This window comes from Larus michahellis, chromosome 2 (genome assembly GCF_964199755.1).
Source record: "Larus michahellis chromosome 2, bLarMic1.1, whole genome shotgun sequence".
Lineage (NCBI taxonomy): Eukaryota > Metazoa > Chordata > Aves > Charadriiformes > Laridae > Larus > Larus michahellis.
Window position 1 is genome coordinate 118,653,004 of NC_133897.1, and position 18,427 is coordinate 118,671,430.

The 18,427-nt window shown below is 40.2% G+C and overlaps 1 protein-coding gene across 3 annotated transcripts in view; it reads left to right on the forward strand.

Moving 5' to 3' along the window:
• The window catches only part of LAMA3 (laminin subunit alpha 3), a 124,416-nt gene that overhangs the window by 40,479 nt on the left and 65,510 nt on the right, over window positions 1-18,427 (forward strand). Inside the window, exons 15-27 of one of the 3 annotated variants that reach the window (XM_074576845.1) lie at window positions 2,317-2,451; window positions 3,842-3,979; window positions 4,499-4,545; window positions 5,460-5,559; window positions 6,799-6,851; window positions 7,264-7,369; window positions 8,446-8,545; window positions 9,033-9,189; window positions 12,163-12,301; window positions 13,877-14,019; window positions 15,467-15,567; window positions 15,682-15,835; window positions 17,217-17,377. In XM_074576845.1, the coding sequence (XP_074432946.1) occupies window positions 2,317-2,451; window positions 3,842-3,979; window positions 4,499-4,545; window positions 5,460-5,559; window positions 6,799-6,851; window positions 7,264-7,369; window positions 8,446-8,545; window positions 9,033-9,189; window positions 12,163-12,301; window positions 13,877-14,019; window positions 15,467-15,567; window positions 15,682-15,835; window positions 17,217-17,377 (1,534 nt within the window). Of the gene's footprint in view, window positions 1-2,316; window positions 2,452-3,841; window positions 3,980-4,498; window positions 4,546-5,459; window positions 5,560-6,798; window positions 6,852-7,263; window positions 7,370-8,445; window positions 8,546-9,032; window positions 9,190-12,162; window positions 12,302-12,493; window positions 12,627-13,876; window positions 14,020-15,466; window positions 15,568-15,681; window positions 15,836-17,216; window positions 17,378-18,427 lie in introns of all 3 variants that reach the window. The other 2 variants (XM_074576846.1, XM_074576847.1) reach the window with 2 other exon arrangements.

The window sequence follows — 18,427 nt, forward strand, 5'->3', positions numbered from 1 at the left end:
AAGCTGTTTTCACATGGAGACCTGCAGCACCAGAGTATGCTTGATTGCTAAGGAACTGGTGTAGCAGAGCTGTGAAGCACGAATCTACTTCAGCAGAGGGTCTTCGTTTGGTACCTTGTGAAATGTGTGTTCTGTAAATCTCAAAATGGGAAGCTCCCATTTTGCCCTTCACAGGGATTTCTCACTCGTTTTAAGTTCACACGATGGGCACAGAGCCAACCTCTGTTCATGTAATCATGAAACATGAATGATGTCCATCGGGTTTCACCAGTGTACCTGCCACCAAGGACTAGCCTGCCTTTTACAAGAGAGGAAAACTGATCAACGCTGATGAAGTGTAACCGTGAATATCATTATGGTTTTGTGTGTGTATGAGGAATCCATCAAGTCCTACCTGGCCCCTAGGTTTCGTCTGCCTTTGCAATGAGTGAAGGAGAGACCCTTAACCCCGACTGAATTTTACAGTGAGAAAGAATATAGGATATTGATGAATTCTGGTACGTACTTTCCTATACAGCTTAACAAGATTTATGTAGAACGTTACGATTCACTTTCTTCTCTCTCATTATTTTTGGTTGTTTGCAATAGCAGTCCTCTTCCTTTTGGGCTTACGTACTTGTTTATGTCCTATAAATAGACAGCAGAATCCTTTATGCCCTTGCAAAGTTATATTATGTTGTGTTACCAAACACAATGGGTGGAATAGAGAAATACCACATGACTGTGTTTTATGGTCTGGAGTAGATTAACATTTTTTAATGAAAAACATAAAATCAGGATTCTGCGTTGGTACACGCTGTTCAGTGGTTTCAAAAAACTCTAACCATTTTATTTTTCTTCGAACTGAATCAGGTAGCAATCTTAAAGCAAATCAAGACCGTACTGAGTAAGTTTGAACTTTTAACACCAAAAGCTGAAAAGAGACATAAAAGCTTAGAAGAGCATGCAAAAACAAGTTGTAAAAGACGGCTAAAAATAGTTGAAAACCCCGTCAGTGGGATTACTCAGAACTGCTGCAGTTCACAGCTTGTTCTGATAAAATAAGCTGCCATGGGTTTAACCTCGAACTAATGCAGCGTACTGCAGACTGTGGTGGAAAGTGAGCAGCCCAGCCTGCTACTCCTGTTTGGAGCTGTCATCTTCAGAAAGGACGTAGATCTACAACTTTTTGGCTGCTGCAGGTAGAACTGATCTCTCTGGTCTTGCCTTGTTGAACTCAACAGAAGCTCTATTCAATAGGAGTGATATCAAAATAAAGCCTTTAAACAAATCAGTGTTATTAAAATGAGAAGAGAATGTAATATAATGTTTAGCTGGGGCTGGAGTCTAGTGTAAGTGATGTTTTTGGAAGTTTCAGTATTTGTATTTCACTTATACTGACTTCCTACCAAGCCCTGCGCCTTTCCAGGCATCTTTGAAGTAAACACAGCAAAGTCAGATGTCCTTGGCTGCAGCAGAAAGAGGAACTGAAAGGGGGAACCAGGAACATGAACCTGGAACAGAAATACAGTGTTTGTTTTATATTTCTGTCAGTCAGCCATTTCTGTCAGTCATAAAATGCAAGTGATTAACTGCAACACTTTGGCTTGTACCTGGGGCAGCTGGGATTCCCTGGTGGGCTCCCATTCAAGTACCCTGTGTAACATCCAGCATTGTTTCAGTAAAATGGCACATCTTATCTGTGATAGAGCTGTTAGCCTAAAATAGTGGTAACTCCAAAAGAAGTTTGTTGGTATAGTCTGACCATAGTTTTTGTTATAGTCTGACAGTGTGCCTTGCGTATTACATGCAGATTCCTGCAATGCACCGCTTGCCAGCTTGTAGGATTGAAGATGTCAGCAGTTTTTACCTTGTGCATCATTTATTTGTGCATCATGAACTTTTGCTTCTGCATCATTACTCATAAGCTTCTTGTTAGCCCTTAGACCTAGGCTAGCTTTGTGGATGCTCTTCCTCGGAGGTTATTTTTTAAAGATTTAAAGTTAAGTTCTTCTGTCATGTGACGTTCTTTCCATTGTAAGATGGATTTCTGTCCCTTACACATGTATTTTGCAAGGCATCGAACTAAATCTCTAAAGTGCACATTATAGAATTGCAGTAAGAACCTGATTATCAATGGTTGAGGAGGCAATTACTGTATAAGCATCTATTTCAGGACATTTATTGTTGGTGGCAAAATTATGGTTAGTCTGGTTTCCTGATGATTGCTTTACATTCAAAGGTAACTTTTTTGGCAAATTCTGGTTCAAATAACTGCTGGTTTAGACATGAATCTGTCAGGATAGTGGTTTTTTTGTTTTTTTTTTCTCGGTGCAGAATGTAACTGTGATGCTGTTGGCTCAGTGGAGAACACATGTGGTCCTCGGGGTCAGTGTCTGTGCCATAGTAACTACGCTGGACATAGATGTGACCAGTGCGCTCTGGGTTATTACAGCTATCCCAACTGTTTGCGTGAGTAAAAGCCTTTCTTCCTTTTCCTGGAGTTAGCTGTGTCACTATGATAGTTTTGTTCCATCCAAAGCTGGCAGCAACACCACTGAAGATCCAGCCAGTGGCCAGGCGTCCTGGCAGGCCCTCACTCTGGTAGCCCTCCCTGGCACATCGTCACTGATCCTGTGCTGGTGGGATTAATGTGACCACGGCAGTGTTTGGCCTTGGCACAGTTGTATCTCTCTTTTAAAATACATAATCTAAAGTTTAGGCTGGGCAGTGGGTATGTACCTTTATGAGTTCTGGCTCAACTTAAAGAAAATAATCTGTGTTTCAACTGGTTTGGGATTCTAATATTTGACACACTGTCCTGTAAATTTTTAAGTGCGTGCATTGGTGTGTGCTATTGACCTGTGCCAACATTGCACCCTAAATCCTAGTCTAGAACGGCTTGACTCTGCAGATCTTCCATCGTATTAACAATTTTTCGTGCCCATGTTGGATCAGTTGATCGGGCCCAGAATGTGTGTATAGGTTTTTCACATCAAGCAGAGGGAAACCTGCAGGCGCTCTCATTAAAATCAGCAAGCTACTTGATCATCGTGAACAAGACTGCTCTTTCCTAGAAATCAAAAGATTATTAGTGCTAAAGAAGGAATGTATCCTCAGAATACTGCTATTCCTAATCACGACAGCCACAGCAAAAAAAAATCTTACAGGTTTGTTCTCTCTCTTTAGGAGACTGGCTACTACTTTAGTAAGATAATTGTCATTAGCCATTTCACCCTGAGACTCTATCTGAGCAAAAATTAGTCCCCTGGGCTGTAGCAGCATTGTTCTTTTTAGTGGCATTATTCTTATTTGTCCTGTGTGTGTAAATCATTGCACAGCTGAGACCTTATGTGGGAATCTGAAACAATAAGACTGTTGCATGGTCATATTTCAAAGCTTCTGGCCTCCTCTGCCCTCAGATCTAAAGGTGTAATGGGCATACAATTTTATAGTCTATATTTCACCATCATATTTTTAAGTGCAGGTCTAATTACAGAATTTGCACTGTGCTTTCTGTGCCATTAGAAGATCAAGAAAGTGGAAAGCCAAAACAAAGCCTGCTCTGAGGATGGGACAAAAAGGCTGAGGAAGAGGGATTTATTGCAGTTCCAGATAATCCTACTTGTTTCTGTCAAGGCCAGAGAAATGTCAAGACAGCAAAGGTCACCTCAAACTCATAGGTTCCAAGTAGGAGTGAGAAACCTGTGAGTTATAGGAGCTATTTATTGGAAAGAAAAATGAAGAACACTCTAGACAAATAGTATTCAAAACCTCTACAGTATTAAAGTTTTGGAAAGTTGTTGCTTGATCCCTACAGAGTGAACCCTCCCAGCCCCTGTCTGTGTTTGTTGTTACGTAGCTTGTCGGTGCTCTCCTGACGGTTCCCGGCACGGCACCTGTGAGCCCGTGTCGGGGCAGTGCCAGTGTCAAACGGGCGTCACGGGGCGACGGTGCGACAGATGCCTTTCTGCAGCCGACAGTTTCCCCTACTGCGAAGGTAACGCTTCCGAGGGAAAACCCTCCGTGCTCATTGGGGTTGCCCCCGTTTTTATTGCAGGGTTCTCCAGGGCAGTCTGCTGCCTGCGAAGTTTTATAGAAACCCCCTGAAGCGTAGGGAGGGAGGGATGTGCCAGGAGCACATATTAGATGAGCTTATTTGTCATTCTGTAGGTTATTTCGCGAAGTGAACTATAACATTAAAACCTTTTAGAAATGGTGGCAGAGGAACTTTAAGAAAACGTCTCTCAGTTCTCTAGGTTAGTGCTATATTTTTTCCAGGTGACTTACATTGCATACCAAACCAAATAGTCTAATCCAGGCTAAATACACATTTGAAAAATCATTATTAAAGGCTTCTGCTGGTCTTGAAGTTTAAAGTGTTTGAGTTCCTACAAGGTGACCATATTAAAAAGCCCTTTCAACCTCACACCTGCTACATTGTACTTCTGCACTACTACATTCCACAGCTCTTTTTTCAAAAGATCTTTCAATGTGTTTGTTTTTTAATTTCATAAAGGTGTCAACAGTGAATGCGACCCTTCGGGTAGCGTTGATTCTCATTCTGTAAGTATTCTACCATCATAGCTAACAATACCTGTTAATAATTCATGTGCCCTTGCTGAACACATTCCCTTCATTGCTCAAGCCCTGAAGCCTGCTCTTAGACTGTGAAAGAATTGCACGAGTTTATTTGCAGAGTAAGAGTGGAAATAAACTTTGTGTTTTGTTCTTTGATCATACCAGTGCGGTTACCTGTTAAGTATTCTTTTAAAAATCTTTTATATATGGAATATGTATACTGTTATGTCATCTTGGTATGCTAGAACACGAATATATACGTGCAGATGTGCTTATGTACCTATGCATGTCTGGTTCTGGGTTGCAACTGGCTATTTCAGCATCAAATTGTTCTTGAAAAAATTATTACCTCTTTGTAACTGTTGCTATTCCACTATTATTGTTATTAATACACTGATGGTTATTATTAGTAGCATATTACCAGAAATCACAGTCATTGCTAAATGTGTAGCAAGGAAGACCTAGAGGATAAGTCTGACAGATGAAAGAAGTATCTACGTAGGCTCATGTATACAATTATGTGTGTCTTCCACCAATAAAGGAAGGAGTAAATATGAAAATCAATGTTTTTTTTAAAGGTAATTTCGTTTTTAAACTTTTTGCAAAATGGTTAGTACTTTAGAGCAGTTCTAATAAGGCTATAAAAGAACTGGAAAGTACATTTGTTGGGACATTTAGAATAAATTAGACAAGGAAAAAGTACACAGGGTGGAACAATCCCGTGCTGATAGTATGAGACAGAAAAACGTAAGAAGTCTGAATCAGCCACAGTTTCCATGCATCTATAAATGTCAATAAACTGCCTTAGCTGTTAATAACATTAGGTTTTTCTTAATACTAAAGACCAGTATGTTTTTTATGAAGCAGATGAACCCATATTAGCTCCTTTCTGTCATTAGGGATATTGTCAATGTCTTCAGCACGTTGAAGGTCCCACCTGTAGTAAATGCAAACCATTGTACTGGAACTTGGCCAAAGAAAACCCTGAGGGATGTACAGGTATGGTGGCTTCATGGCATATTCCTTTGGCTTATGGAATGTGTTAAATTCTTCTGAAAGTCATCTTTATTCGCTGTCTCCATCTTTGGTGCTCGGTGACTTTCACAGCTCTTGTTAGCAGCCTGTTTTTTCATGCTACTTAATTTTAACATCAAATTACCAGTGATACCAGCAGTTACTTTTAGAAATTAGAGCATAGTTTCATGAGTGTTTGCTAGTGCTGGAGCAAGATGTGCTCTGACTTAAAATGATGTGTACTCCATACAGCCCTATGGCAGTTTTACTGGAGTGAGACAGGATTCCTGCCTCAACGCTGAAACCAGAATTTGTCTCATTGTTTTGAGAAAAAGGTGCTTTTTCATTTATTATCGTCTCCTAGCTTGTAAAGGAGTGAAAAGCCTTCTTGTGGCCTCAGGGCATGACAAATCTGTTATGGTTTATGTCTATTTAATACATTTGCAATTTTCAATCTTTGCTAACAGCAAGTGTGTGTTTTTCAGGCAAAGAATAATAATTTTAAAGATGAAAAAGGGTAAAGATAAAAAATCTTTAAATTTATTTTTTCCCCAACTATTTCCTTTCCAATAGGTTCCACCACAACAGCCACCTACATAGAATGAGTAGCCTTAGAGCTGATACCAATATCGTTACATCTTTGACTCTAAATCTCTAAGTACTATGCAGTCTAAACATCTCCTCAATAATTAATTACTGCACCTTTCACGTAATTCATCTTCTCTGCCTTCAGTCACAGAGTCAATACTGGGTTTCACCAAACCTCTAGGTCAACGTAGCTCCTTCCTGCAATATTTGCTTCATTTATATTTCATACGGAGAGTTGAACCGGTCCCGAAGTGGCACTGCAGAATAGAAGGGGACAGTCAGGCTGGAAGACACTGTCTGACACAGGCTGAAAAACTGGCTGTTTTGCATCAATTGTCTGAATGTTTCTAAGAAAGAAAACAATTGTAAATCCAGATTGACGACTTGTTGTTAAACACAAGTTAGAACCCTTTAAAACACAAGTAAACCCACGTACACGGACGTCCTCGTTCTTTCTCCTTTGCTTTTTCTTCTCACCTTGCGTTAGTATCTGTCTGCTATTCTGCACCTTCCTGAGTAATATTCACCTTGTGGCACTATCACTCAAAATTGCAGATTCAGGGTGGTGGGGTTTTTTTTCCCTGCAAAGTATCTTGGAAAGACAAAATGCAGATTGTCTTTTTTTCATCTGTGCAGCATGCCAGTGTGATGTGAGTGGAACACTAAGTGGAGTCGGAGAATGTCAGCAGGTAAAGTGAAGTTAAAAGAATGACATTAATTACATTGATTTTTATAAAGACAGATTGTTGTAACACTTGGTAAGGTAGACATCTTAGTACTGATTAATGCTTTTGCACATAAAGTGGCTGGTTTTATATAGCAAAGAAGCAATTTTATACCAAAGATTTATACATCCTAGGGATGTGTATATTTTGTACATCCTAGGGATGCATAAAACTGCAAATTTTTCATTGTCTTGAGTTTATGTATTTTCTAGTCTGCTCATTGACAATGATATGTGACAGAAGTTATGTCCAGAAAATATTTTTTGTTGATTAGGATGTTTTTCCTCTTTAGAATTAGGAGGAATTCAAAGTACCAAAAGATTCAAGTTCTGAAAAAAATGCTGAAACATTTTTGATGAAATTGTTTTCTTCACAGGAAAATGGGCATTGTTACTGCAAATCTAATGTTTGTGGAGATTCTTGTGACACTTGTGAAGCTGGTTATTATGCTCTCGAAAACAAGAATTATTTTGGCTGCCGAGGTAAAATGATTAAAGGACATCACTAGGAGCACATTTGCACATCGCATGCAAGTCTTTAGAATTCCCTAGGTTGTATTTTGAAAATGTGGATGTATTTGTTGAATCACTCATGTGCACAGCATTTTGCCCTACTGCTTGTAATTGCCTTTAACCCAAGTAAATCCTCCTCTGCCTTCCAAAGGGAGAAAGAGCAAGGCAGATGTTATTACTGTGGTTCCCAGCTGTTTGTGACTCCCTCACTTGAGGAAAGGTGTTCCTCTTGGAGTTCCTTGTGCTTCACCTTGTCTTCCCTGGGGCCCCATTTACCACCATTTGCTTGAGGCTTCTCTGTCAAAGCCCACGGTGAGATTGCACGAGGGGATGCTAAAGCTGTTATCTTACCAAATAAGATAACCGAGAATCATTCCTCCTCTCGCTCCTTGTTCTTAGTATGATATATTACACCTTATTACTAGAAGTGTCATTTAGTTTGTGCCACAAGTCCTATCTCCTGTAGAAAGTCATTCAATATTGTCATCCAATATTGGTTAAAAATATGCATATGCTATTGCATAAACACGTCTTCTTGCTGTGTGCAATTTTTATAAGATAAATTAAATGTCGTGGTACCAGACGCTGAAAAATTAACATCTTACACTTTTTTAAGTTAGGTCTTCTTTTTTTGTTTGTTTCTAAAAAAGTAATTACTCATCCTGATATTGCTGTAGAAATTCTGACTTTGGATTTGAAAACACTTGAATGGCTGTTCTGCAAAACTGTAGTCCAGCATTTAGTAAAGTGGCATGGCTTATTACTTTTGATTTTTTTTATAAAGTGGCTTTTGTCACATTCCAAGGAGAAATAAAGAAAACAACCACAAACGCGGGAAGCCAGAAATAGTTGCAGCTTATGCATGTGTGTTAACATGTGTTTGAAAGAGCCTGAGGGGTGGGGAGTCTGACGGCCTCCGGAAGGAGGAAACGAGTCATTAATGGTGTTTAATTAGCGGAAGCGAGGTGTGTTTTCTGATAACTTTTATCACTTTTTTTTTTTTTTTTTCCTGATGGGATATTTGGCTTCTGCTCTTTGCCTGCCAGGCTGCCAGTGTGATGTTGGAGGATCCCGCAGCCCGATGTGTGCCGAGCCCTCGGGTGGCTGCCAGTGCAGGGCGCACGTCGTGGGGACGACCTGTCGGGAGTGAGTCTGCCTGGAGCTACTGGTAGCTCGTGCTTCAGCGTAGTTCTTTCAAAACTGCCCATCAATCCCTTCCTATCCTTTCACAGGCGGTTCTGGATTTGTTGATAAATAAGCTGGTAAAATGTATTAGGTACTGGTATTCATTTTGCTGGGCAGTTTTCTTCTGTTATTTCAATAAGATTTTTTAACTTGTTTCCTTAAATAACCAATACCTTTTTTGCAACAGTATTGCATAAGTATCTATACATCTATCAAGAGTTATATAGGAAAACATACAGCTGTAAAAGCTTCTGGAAGGAGAATTCTCATTACATCCATCTTAGCAGCTGTCTTGTAATTTATTAGCTGCTACCAGGATTGCTCAGTCATCAGTAGGTCACCTCCCATCCACTGCTTTATGCTCTTCTTCGCGGCTTTATGCTCTTAGATGTAGGCCATACAGCAACTGATAATTCTTTGGTTTGCCTTTTTTTTTTCTCCTTGAAAGGCCTGAAAAAAACTATTTTTTCCCTGATCTGCACCACATGAAGTTTGAGATTGAAGACGGTACTACTGTCAAGGGAAGGGAAGTTCGGTTTGGCTATGATCCTCAGGAATTTCCTAGCTTCAGTTGGAGAGGATATGCCCGGATGTCCTCTATACAAGTAAGCCGGTATTTCGCTCAAGGCTTTTGGGTGAAAACATAGGTGTGTGGTATGTGTGTCTCTATAGTACTGCTGTGCGTGTGCAAGGTCGTGGAGAAACCAGAAGAAAGGACAGGATCTCACTGATCCAAACTTTGGCACTGTATTACTGTTTGGGTTAGCGAGTGTTGATATTATTGTAAGCTGGTCGTTGCTACTGCAAATATGTGTTCTTCGGAGATGTTCTTTGAGGTTTTTTTTTGTCGAGAAATATGTGTTTTGCAATAGGTTTAAAGAAAAGAACTAACAGATTTAAAGTCTATAATACTAAGTGCAGAAATTCTTGTCAGGCCAAGGACAGCAAAAACAGAAGAAGACTGATACTTGGCTAAATAATAATTCGAATTACGGAATTCAGCAGCAGTCTGTGTCCATAAGATTTTCAGGTACCATCACAGCGCTGTCACTGAAGCCTTGTTACACTTGCAACTTGTATTGAGGGAGGAAGAGAAAGGTGCCGACTTCATTAGGAATGATAGCTTCAGATTTACAGCAAACAGGAAAATGTGTGATTCAGTGAAACAAGCCATGAGTGGGAGCATATTGGCAGCATTTATTTTATTCTCATGAAAGTCTATAAAGAAACTAAACAACAGCAGAGGGAATAAATAAACCACAAGAAAAAAGTCACCACAATTTAATTGTGCGAGAAGGAAGTGAACCAGGATTTTACAACAGTAGATTCGAGCAATAAATGCTCACTCTTCTTAAAAGTAGTACTCTCTTATCTGTAGTACTCTGGTGCTCATTAGAAATTTTTAGTCCCCAGGTATAGCTGTGTCCAGCCTCTGTAAGTTGTCCAAGGACTAATGGATCACTGTAGACTGAGACATAAGCACGTAACCATTGCACAAGCAGAGCGATTTCCTTTCTGTTCTTCATTTTTCACTCTTTCACCTTTGTTCTTTTGGGTTTTTTTTAACCCAGAGCTCATATTGTTGGATCTTCAGAATTACTCCACATTCACAAATGAAGGCAACTCTCCGGCAGCAGTGATTTCTTTACTTTCTAGCTGCTTTTTGCATTTCATATCCAGTGGCATTTTGTAAAGAGGTAGTGAAAGGGCTTAGTCTCTAATCTTGCTAAAATCGTGCATTATTTTGCTTACCTGGATGAAGCTTTTCACTCCTGTAAGTAATTGTCAGCTCCAGGCCCTCCTTGATTAGATCCTTGCATGGCTGAGATAGGCTCACGTTCTTCATTTTAAGGAACTTTCCTAAATCTGACATAGCGTTTCTGTGTCTTGCAAGACCCTGAAATAATTGTCCTGACGTTTATTTTGTAGAAAACAAATAGTGTTACCATCTCTACCACACAAAAGGCTAACGTAACAATTTTTTTGTGAAAAGAAACTATTTCAATACAATTAAAATTTTTTGAGGTGAAATAAGTAAGCTGTGTGTGACCTCAGTGGAGGTGGTGACTGGTGTCCCGTCAAGCTGCCAACACAGATGTTTCATTACAGATAGAGGAGCTCACAGCTGGGTTCGGATTTTAAAGCACTGGCCAGAGTTGCCCAAGTTTGTGACAGAGCTCAAAGAACAATTTCTCCCCAGTCCCTGCCTTTGCTTGAAGCCAGGGACTGACGTCTCTTCCTCTGTCATTCCTCACATGTCATCTTTCTCACTCTTCAATGTGTCTTCTACATTTTCCATTAAAGCTGAGAAACCATTTTGATAAATCTCCCGAAGCATGTTTCTTTTTCCTTTTATTTTTTGTTCATATCTATTTTTCAAGTGTTCCTTCAGTGCCTGTCTTATCCATGTAGTATCCTTCAGTAGTCATCCTTCTCCGTTTACTTGTAAATACTTGTAAAACCTTCCCCTGCTTGTCTGTATTTTCAGTCCTGGTCCACTGTGCTTCTGCAATCACCTAGATTTTAGCTATCTAGTCTCTGTAGATCTCTCAGCCCTGCCATCTGTTGTGTGTCTATCTTTGCTTTCTGCTTTGCACTTCTGGTAAGAAGTGGTGGAGGTCTCTGGGATATGATGACAACAGAACTGAGGAATATACATTCAGAGCAGCATATGGGAGCTGCCAATCTTGCATTTATTGTAGCTTTTAGCAATAAGAGAAAATGAGATTCGGTGCTGTGTTCTCAAATGTATGGACCTGAGAAAACCTGTGTGTTTTGGGGGAAGCAGAATAGACCATAGTGGTGGGGAGGTCACCGTACCACAAGCATCTTGGAAGGGGACGGCGCGTGGACTGTGGTGGGTGAACTGGGAGTTGGATAACGAGGGGAGCTTTAGGATTTAGGATGGAAAGAAACAAGCCACACCCTTGCGGTTGCACCAATCCTAGTTTTTCCTAATCCTCCACCAACCCTTGAACATGTCTCTGCCGATTCTGTTGCTCTGCAAACTGAGTAGTGGGGGCCGTGTGAATGCAGCCTCCTGCGGGCTCGCTGCCCATCCAGGGCCGACAAGTGACTCCGGAGGTGTCAGTTCAGCCCCAGGGCAAAGAGAGCCATGGCATCACATCTCTAAGAAACTGCGGGATCTGGTGGAGGAGCAGAAGTTTCAGTGATGGTCCGAGATGTCTGCGTGCTGTGGAGCGTTGTGGGTGATCTCAGACTAGGATCAATGGTTCCGGCCTGTTCCTCAGGAAGCCAGGGATATGGACAGCCCTTGACAACATATGTCTCATTTATGGCACAGGAGGGGAGAGTAATGGTAATATACTGTACATGTTTCAAGGTGCAATGTCAACACATGTTAGTTCAGCCTTTCTGTGTCTTTCTGAATAAGCTGTTCCTCAACAAGAGTTTTATTTCACAGGAGGTTTTGTTCCGTATTCTTTTGTAAGCTGCCCGAGCCTTTCTTTTCTGTTATGGAGTTTGTCTTTGCCAAATGGTTTTTCTTTCTCTGGGTGCTAGTAACAAATAATATACTTTCCTTTCCTCCTTTTTCCCTTTCTTTTTATTTTTCACAGCCAGAGGTGGTTGTGCCTGTCACTGTGGCTTCCCCTAAGCTCTTCCACCTAGTGCTCCGCTATGTCAGCCTGGGCTCAAAAAGCTCTAAAGGGAAGATCTCAATTGCTGAGGGAAAACATTTTGGCACTAATTATACTTGTAAGTGAATTAATTTTCTCACTAGGCTTGCCTGTCTTCCTCTGTCATACACCAGCATTGCCATTCCAGAATATACTTGTCTGCATGTGTGTTTTTCTTGTAGGACTTTAGTACGGTGCTTGCATGGCTTCTAACTGTTCCACTGTTCAGCACTTTACGGCTGGTTTTGTTTTATTAACTTCCATTTTTCAGAACGAAGTGAGGATAACTTTGAATGTGGAAAAATCAAACCTCTCCTTATTTCGCATTATCCTGAGATATATTAACCCTGGAGGTGAAACATTATCTGGCCACATATCTGCTTGTCAATCTCGGCCTGCAACAGGTAGGTGCAACTCAACGGCACAACCCATCAGATGAAGGTTAGATCAGAGGAGCCTTTTCAGGGTGCACCTAAGTGAAATTTGTAATGTCGCTTAAAATGCATCACTTTTAACAGTGTCGGTGCTTTTGTGCTTTTCCTAATATGTTTTGCCATGTAATTGATGTGGCTGTGTTTGCATGAAACCCCTGCTTACAGTAGTAATCAACATTTGTTTTTGGAAATGTTTGCCAACCTCAGTGCTTTCAGTTCTTCACTTGGAAGCTGTGAACTGTGTGTTCTATGAAGCTTTTAAAGAAGGGATAACGGCACTTTTTTTGGTTTAGTTGCCTTAAATATTTCAGTTTAAAGGTGACTTCTGCCTTCATTCCATGAATAACATTTATTTAATGATGAATCCAATCTACCAAGTTAGCTCTGATTACAGACCTCAACAGCATGTGATGCCTTTTGGGCCCTGATAAAAGATAAGTACTCCGTGTCCTCTGAATGGTAGAGGCATACCAAGCCTATACACAGAATTATCTCTTATTATGCCTAACCTGAGCATATTGATGGGAGCTAATGGAGTTTAGTCATAGATCCTTTCAGTAATTTGGAAGAAACAAAACTGAAGACTTGGCAGATACCACTCAGCAGTGGCAGCAGTTTGTGGTCGGGTCTGGCTTGTATCACCTGGGAGGCAGGGAGCCAGCTTTTGTCTGTGTCGAGGGGCTTCAAAGAGGAAACCTTTAATATTCATAACAGTTGATCTTCACGACTTCTTTTGGATAAAGCATACTGCAGCTACATTTCTGTTGTATATCACCTCTGCCCAGAAGTTACCTTCAGTTACTATCCGTAACGAAACATTTTAGATGCTACTGAGACCCTCCAGTATCTGAAATACTTGGCTGAAAGTCACATGAGAACAGGCCTTGTGTCAGCTGAACATACTGTGAGTCATTGCCGAGACAGGTGGAATGGAAAATAACAGAAGAGGAAAGTGAAGACGTGAGCAAATCCCAAAACTGGCCATTACAGGGGCAGAGCTCTGCTTTTCTGAACCAATTTGCTCAAGACTAATAAGAACAAAGACAACAACCACTGCAGAGCTCTGTAGCTGCCTGCGCGTGGTTGAATACACTGTTAATACATATTGACAGAAAAGCATTGATGAGATCACCAGTCCAGTGCACTAAGCAAGTACAGACATTTTACACAGTCCCTTATTTTTTTACTTGATTTTTTTTCTTTTTTTTTTTTGCTGGCAGGGGCTGCTCAGAGCATAGAGTTTGTCTTCCCACCCAGCAAGGAGCCAGCTTTTGTCACAATCCCAGGAAAAAGCGCCACAGAGCCTTTCTCTCTGGTTCCAGGCACATGGACTGTCAGTATAATGGCAGAGGAAGTCCTCTTGGTAAGAAAACAATTGAGGAAAACAAGTGCTTGAAGGCTGTCATGATTGTATTGCTCTGGAGTTGTTTGCAGGGAAGAACCCCGCAAGCAATTGAAATACAGCACTAGTGAGAAGAGTACCGCAGCAGAATATCATTATGAAAATTTACAGTTCTGCCTCTTATTTAATTTTTCTTCTCTGACTTTCACTTGCTCTAATTTTTCTTGTGCTTACAGACTTTAAGTCTATCTGGAATCTGTACTTTCAAAGGATAAATTAATATTAACATACAGCGCAATTGGTTGAGCATAAATGCTCACAGAAATTCATAATTCTTACGTATCAGATGTTGTATCTAAAGCTTGGCTCAGCCACAGATGGCCATGGCTTTAGTTTCTTGACAAAGATTCTTCAGACAAGTATTGTGAGATGGGCTGCATGACTAGCAGCTCATTTTCTAAATGTTTTTATCCTCCCATCATTACTCTTCTTTCACTCACTGAAAAACTGAAAGAATTTCTGACAGCAGTTCTGAGAAATTGCTATAAAAAGTCAAATTGTTTGAGGTGATCATTTATGAAAAACCTTGAACTTGTATGATCCCAAAGACAGCATACTGAAATTCATATGTATATTGTAGAGGGTTAACGAGTAGGCAGTGTCTTTATTCATTAAGCCTGGGGCTCTGTTAAATTTATGGAATACCACAAAAACTGGTACTAAAGAGCTTGCAAACATATTTCTCGCTGAAAGTGACAGTACTTATTGTGCTTAGGTTTTTTTTTGCTAATAACTTTGAAAAGGAATTTATTAGTGACCTTAGCCCAGCATGTTCTCACAATTCTAAGTAAGCTCTAATATGTTAAGTAGGCAAGGCAGAGCAGAAAATATACCAGATTTTGAAGCACAGCTTAATGGATTACGTGGGATATTTTTATAAAGTCACCTGGGATACGTGAATCTGCCTCGTGGAGTCATGCATAGTTGAGTTGTGTGCGTGTGGGTTGCACCCATGGGTGAAACCTGCACCCAGCTGGCTGTGTGGTTACAGAGCCTTGCACCTATTCAGTGCTTCAACAGAGCAGTCAGTATATATGCCACAGAATGAACCAGCCTTGAATGATTTTATTATTCTCCTGCTGCACTTGGAAACAATGTTAAGCTGTAGGGAGGCTCCTTCATGAGCACCATCTTGTACAACACATGATAGGAGAGTGGCTTGACACTTTCCCTGCTCACAGGGCAGCTGCCTTCATCCCATCTCTATGAAGGTATAAATAGAGTTAGGGAGACACGTTCTGATGTTATTGGCCCATGTACCAACAAAAAAAATCCACGTCTTGCAGATGCCCTCTATGAAACTTGTTTATGTGGTTGGTTTTGTTCGTTGCTACGTTGTGAAAGCCTAGAGATGTTCCTTTTGTAATTTTCTGCGTGGCCTTGCATTTGTTATATTTTTTGCTCATAGGATTATATGGTGCTGTTACCTAGTGATTACTACGAAGCATCCATCTTGCAGATACAAGTTACGGAGCCTTGCACCTATTCGGGACGCGCTTCAACAGAGCAGTCAGTATATAAGATACAGAATAAACCAGCCTTGGATTATTTTATTATTATCCTGCTGCACTTGAAAACAATAATAATCCTGTGTTTTGTTTGGGTTTTTTTTGTGTGTGTAAGCTGCTTGCTCTATCAGCATCTGCCACTGGGCAGATTTTCCTGTGTCCTTGGTTCAGAGGCAACGTATTTCAGCCATGGGGGCGAATACAGAAGAATACCTGTGCGACAGCCAACTCCTGATCAACCAGTGATGTCCCACATCAGTGGAAGAGAGGTCAGATTCCTGCCTGCTAATTGCACTCCCATCTGCACTGTTGGCTCTAAACCTACCGGACTAAAACGGTTGCAGATTTATAGCTCAGGATCCCTAAAACAGACTCTGTGTTAAGTTCTACATTTTATACAGAACTGTGTAAATGGATCAATGTAGGCAGGTTTATAACTGTGACAAGAGTGGACCTTTAAATCTGACAAAAGTATTTTAGTAAATAAAAATCCCTCTGCTTTCGGCCTTCTGGCTTGTTCAGCACAGTGTTTAATTACAGCAGAAATGGCATAATGGCTTGTCAGCAGAAATGGTGTACATAATGTCATTCTATCTTTTGTTTGTTTGTTTGTTTGTTTGTTTCTTAAATAGCTATACTTATGTAAAATATTTGCTTTACTAAAATACAAGCAGAAGCAATTATGCCACTGCTGTAGGTCCATTGAAAGAGGAACACGCTTTGTGAAATTAAAAATTATACTAGAAGAGTGTTTGGTAAAAATAAAGTATTTTATCAAGCACATGATAATTACATTTAAAATGACTATGCCCTCTGTTTCCGTGTTTGGTTATTGCTTTGAAAAGTACCAAGTGCAACAAGAATACTTACATGCCACAGGCCCTGATGCATGTGCAAAACTTACTGGTATGAGTAATTGCAGTGAAGTCAAGAGGGCCGTTGACAGAATTATTTACATGTTTAAGTGTTCGTAGCCTCAGGAAATCTTGAGAAAATTAGTTTAAATTTGAAAAGAATGGTATAGCTAACTGTAGCAAAAACCTCTGTAACCACAGTACTGTCCATGCAACTGCTTCAGAGTATTTTCCATCAAATATTATTTTAACTAACTCATGCAGGAAAACTAAAAGAAAAACTTGATGCTTCAGAGAGTGGCATTGCCTATTTGCTGGAGAAGATTAACTTTTTGTAGGGAATCAATATACAGCACTGCTATGGTAGGAATTGTGTTCCTGGAAATGACTTTTTCAGTGGAGCAATAGAGTAAATTTTTATTTGTTATTAAAGATAGCATAGAGATGAAGGTGACAATGTTTTAGTATCATTAAAGTTTCCTCACTGATGCTTTCTACTGGGGATGATGATGATGATAATAATAATAATATACTAATTTTGCAGGCTTATCTTACAGCCTTCCTAGAACTATTATAATGGCAGCTGCTTATTGAACTCGGTTGACTCTTATGAGTGGACAAAGTGATATTTATAAGCATTGCTTCTATTCTGCTGAATGTCTCTTGCTGAGACAGTACAGGACTGGCCCTGGACTAATGCAGACCAGTTGTCTTACAGGGCAGGAAAGGGAGTTTCCTGCAAGAAAGGGAGTGAAAAATCTAATGGCTTTTTTCTTTTTCAATGAACTTGACCTAGGTCAATTTGCAGATGACCATAAATGTTCCCCAAGTTGGTCGCTATGTTCTGATTTTTGAATATGCCAATGAAGAGGATCAGTTATACACAGCCGAGGTAATAATACATAGCCCTGGACCTGTCACTGAAGGCAGAGTGAGAATATACAGTTGTAAATACAGGTAAGAAATTCTAAAAGTAATCACTACATGTTTAAATAAGCATTTGGGATTAATTATTTTTTTAATACATAATTTACCATGTAGATTGTTCGAATTTTAGGGTGATTTAAAAGCAAGTACATGATTCTGTGGGTATTGTACAGTTTTTTAATTCTCTCTGTGCAGTCAGCTCATTACATATTGCTACTGCTTCAGTGTACTGTTTTCCTATACAAAGGGTTACTTTTTTGTATGCGTTCATAAATCCTTATAAACTATTAACCTCCATGTCCAGTGGCAGAGCATCACTGTTGGCTGCAGATGCCTGTACTGTTTTTATTTAGTTAAAAGCTTTTATGTCCAAGGGTTTTGGCTATAAAAAATGTAGCGGCCAGTTTTACAAGAGTATTCCGACCGATCCTAACAAGAGCTGCTGAAGCAGAAACATGAAGTGTAGCCACCCTCTGGCTGTGAGGCTGTAGGCAAGATCTTCAGCCGAATGCTTCTTTATCCTTGTTGACTGCTGAGGTTACTGCAGATGTTTCTGCGCAAGAGATTTTTGTCTGTCCTGAGCAAGATTGTCTTTAACACTTGAGCATTTCAGCTTATGACTCAAACTGGGATTGTGGTCCTGCAGATATTTGCACCCTTGAGAGAGCTTACCTGGTGCCAGGGGACTACAGACATGCATCCGTTTTTCCCATGAACCAAGTGTTTGGCAGATTGGAGGCTTAGAGATATTTGGGACGAAATTGCCCAGTAAGACAAATCATTTTCATCAGCATGTTTGTGATACAGAGCAGAGCTTTATGGAGCAGTGACCTTGTCAGGTTATTGCTGGGGAAAGCTCTTATTTTAGCCTGTTACCTAACGCTTTAACCCCCAAACTACTTGCTATAAATCTTCCATTTTATTGCTTTTTTTCCCCAAACACATTTTATAGGCTAATTTTGAACATGCTTATTTGTTCATATTATACACTGAGAACTTGCTAGTGAAAATACAAAGAAAGCCTTTGCTACTTTAATGTAACAATGCAGTAAGTCCCTTCTGCGGCCATTCTGCATGAAG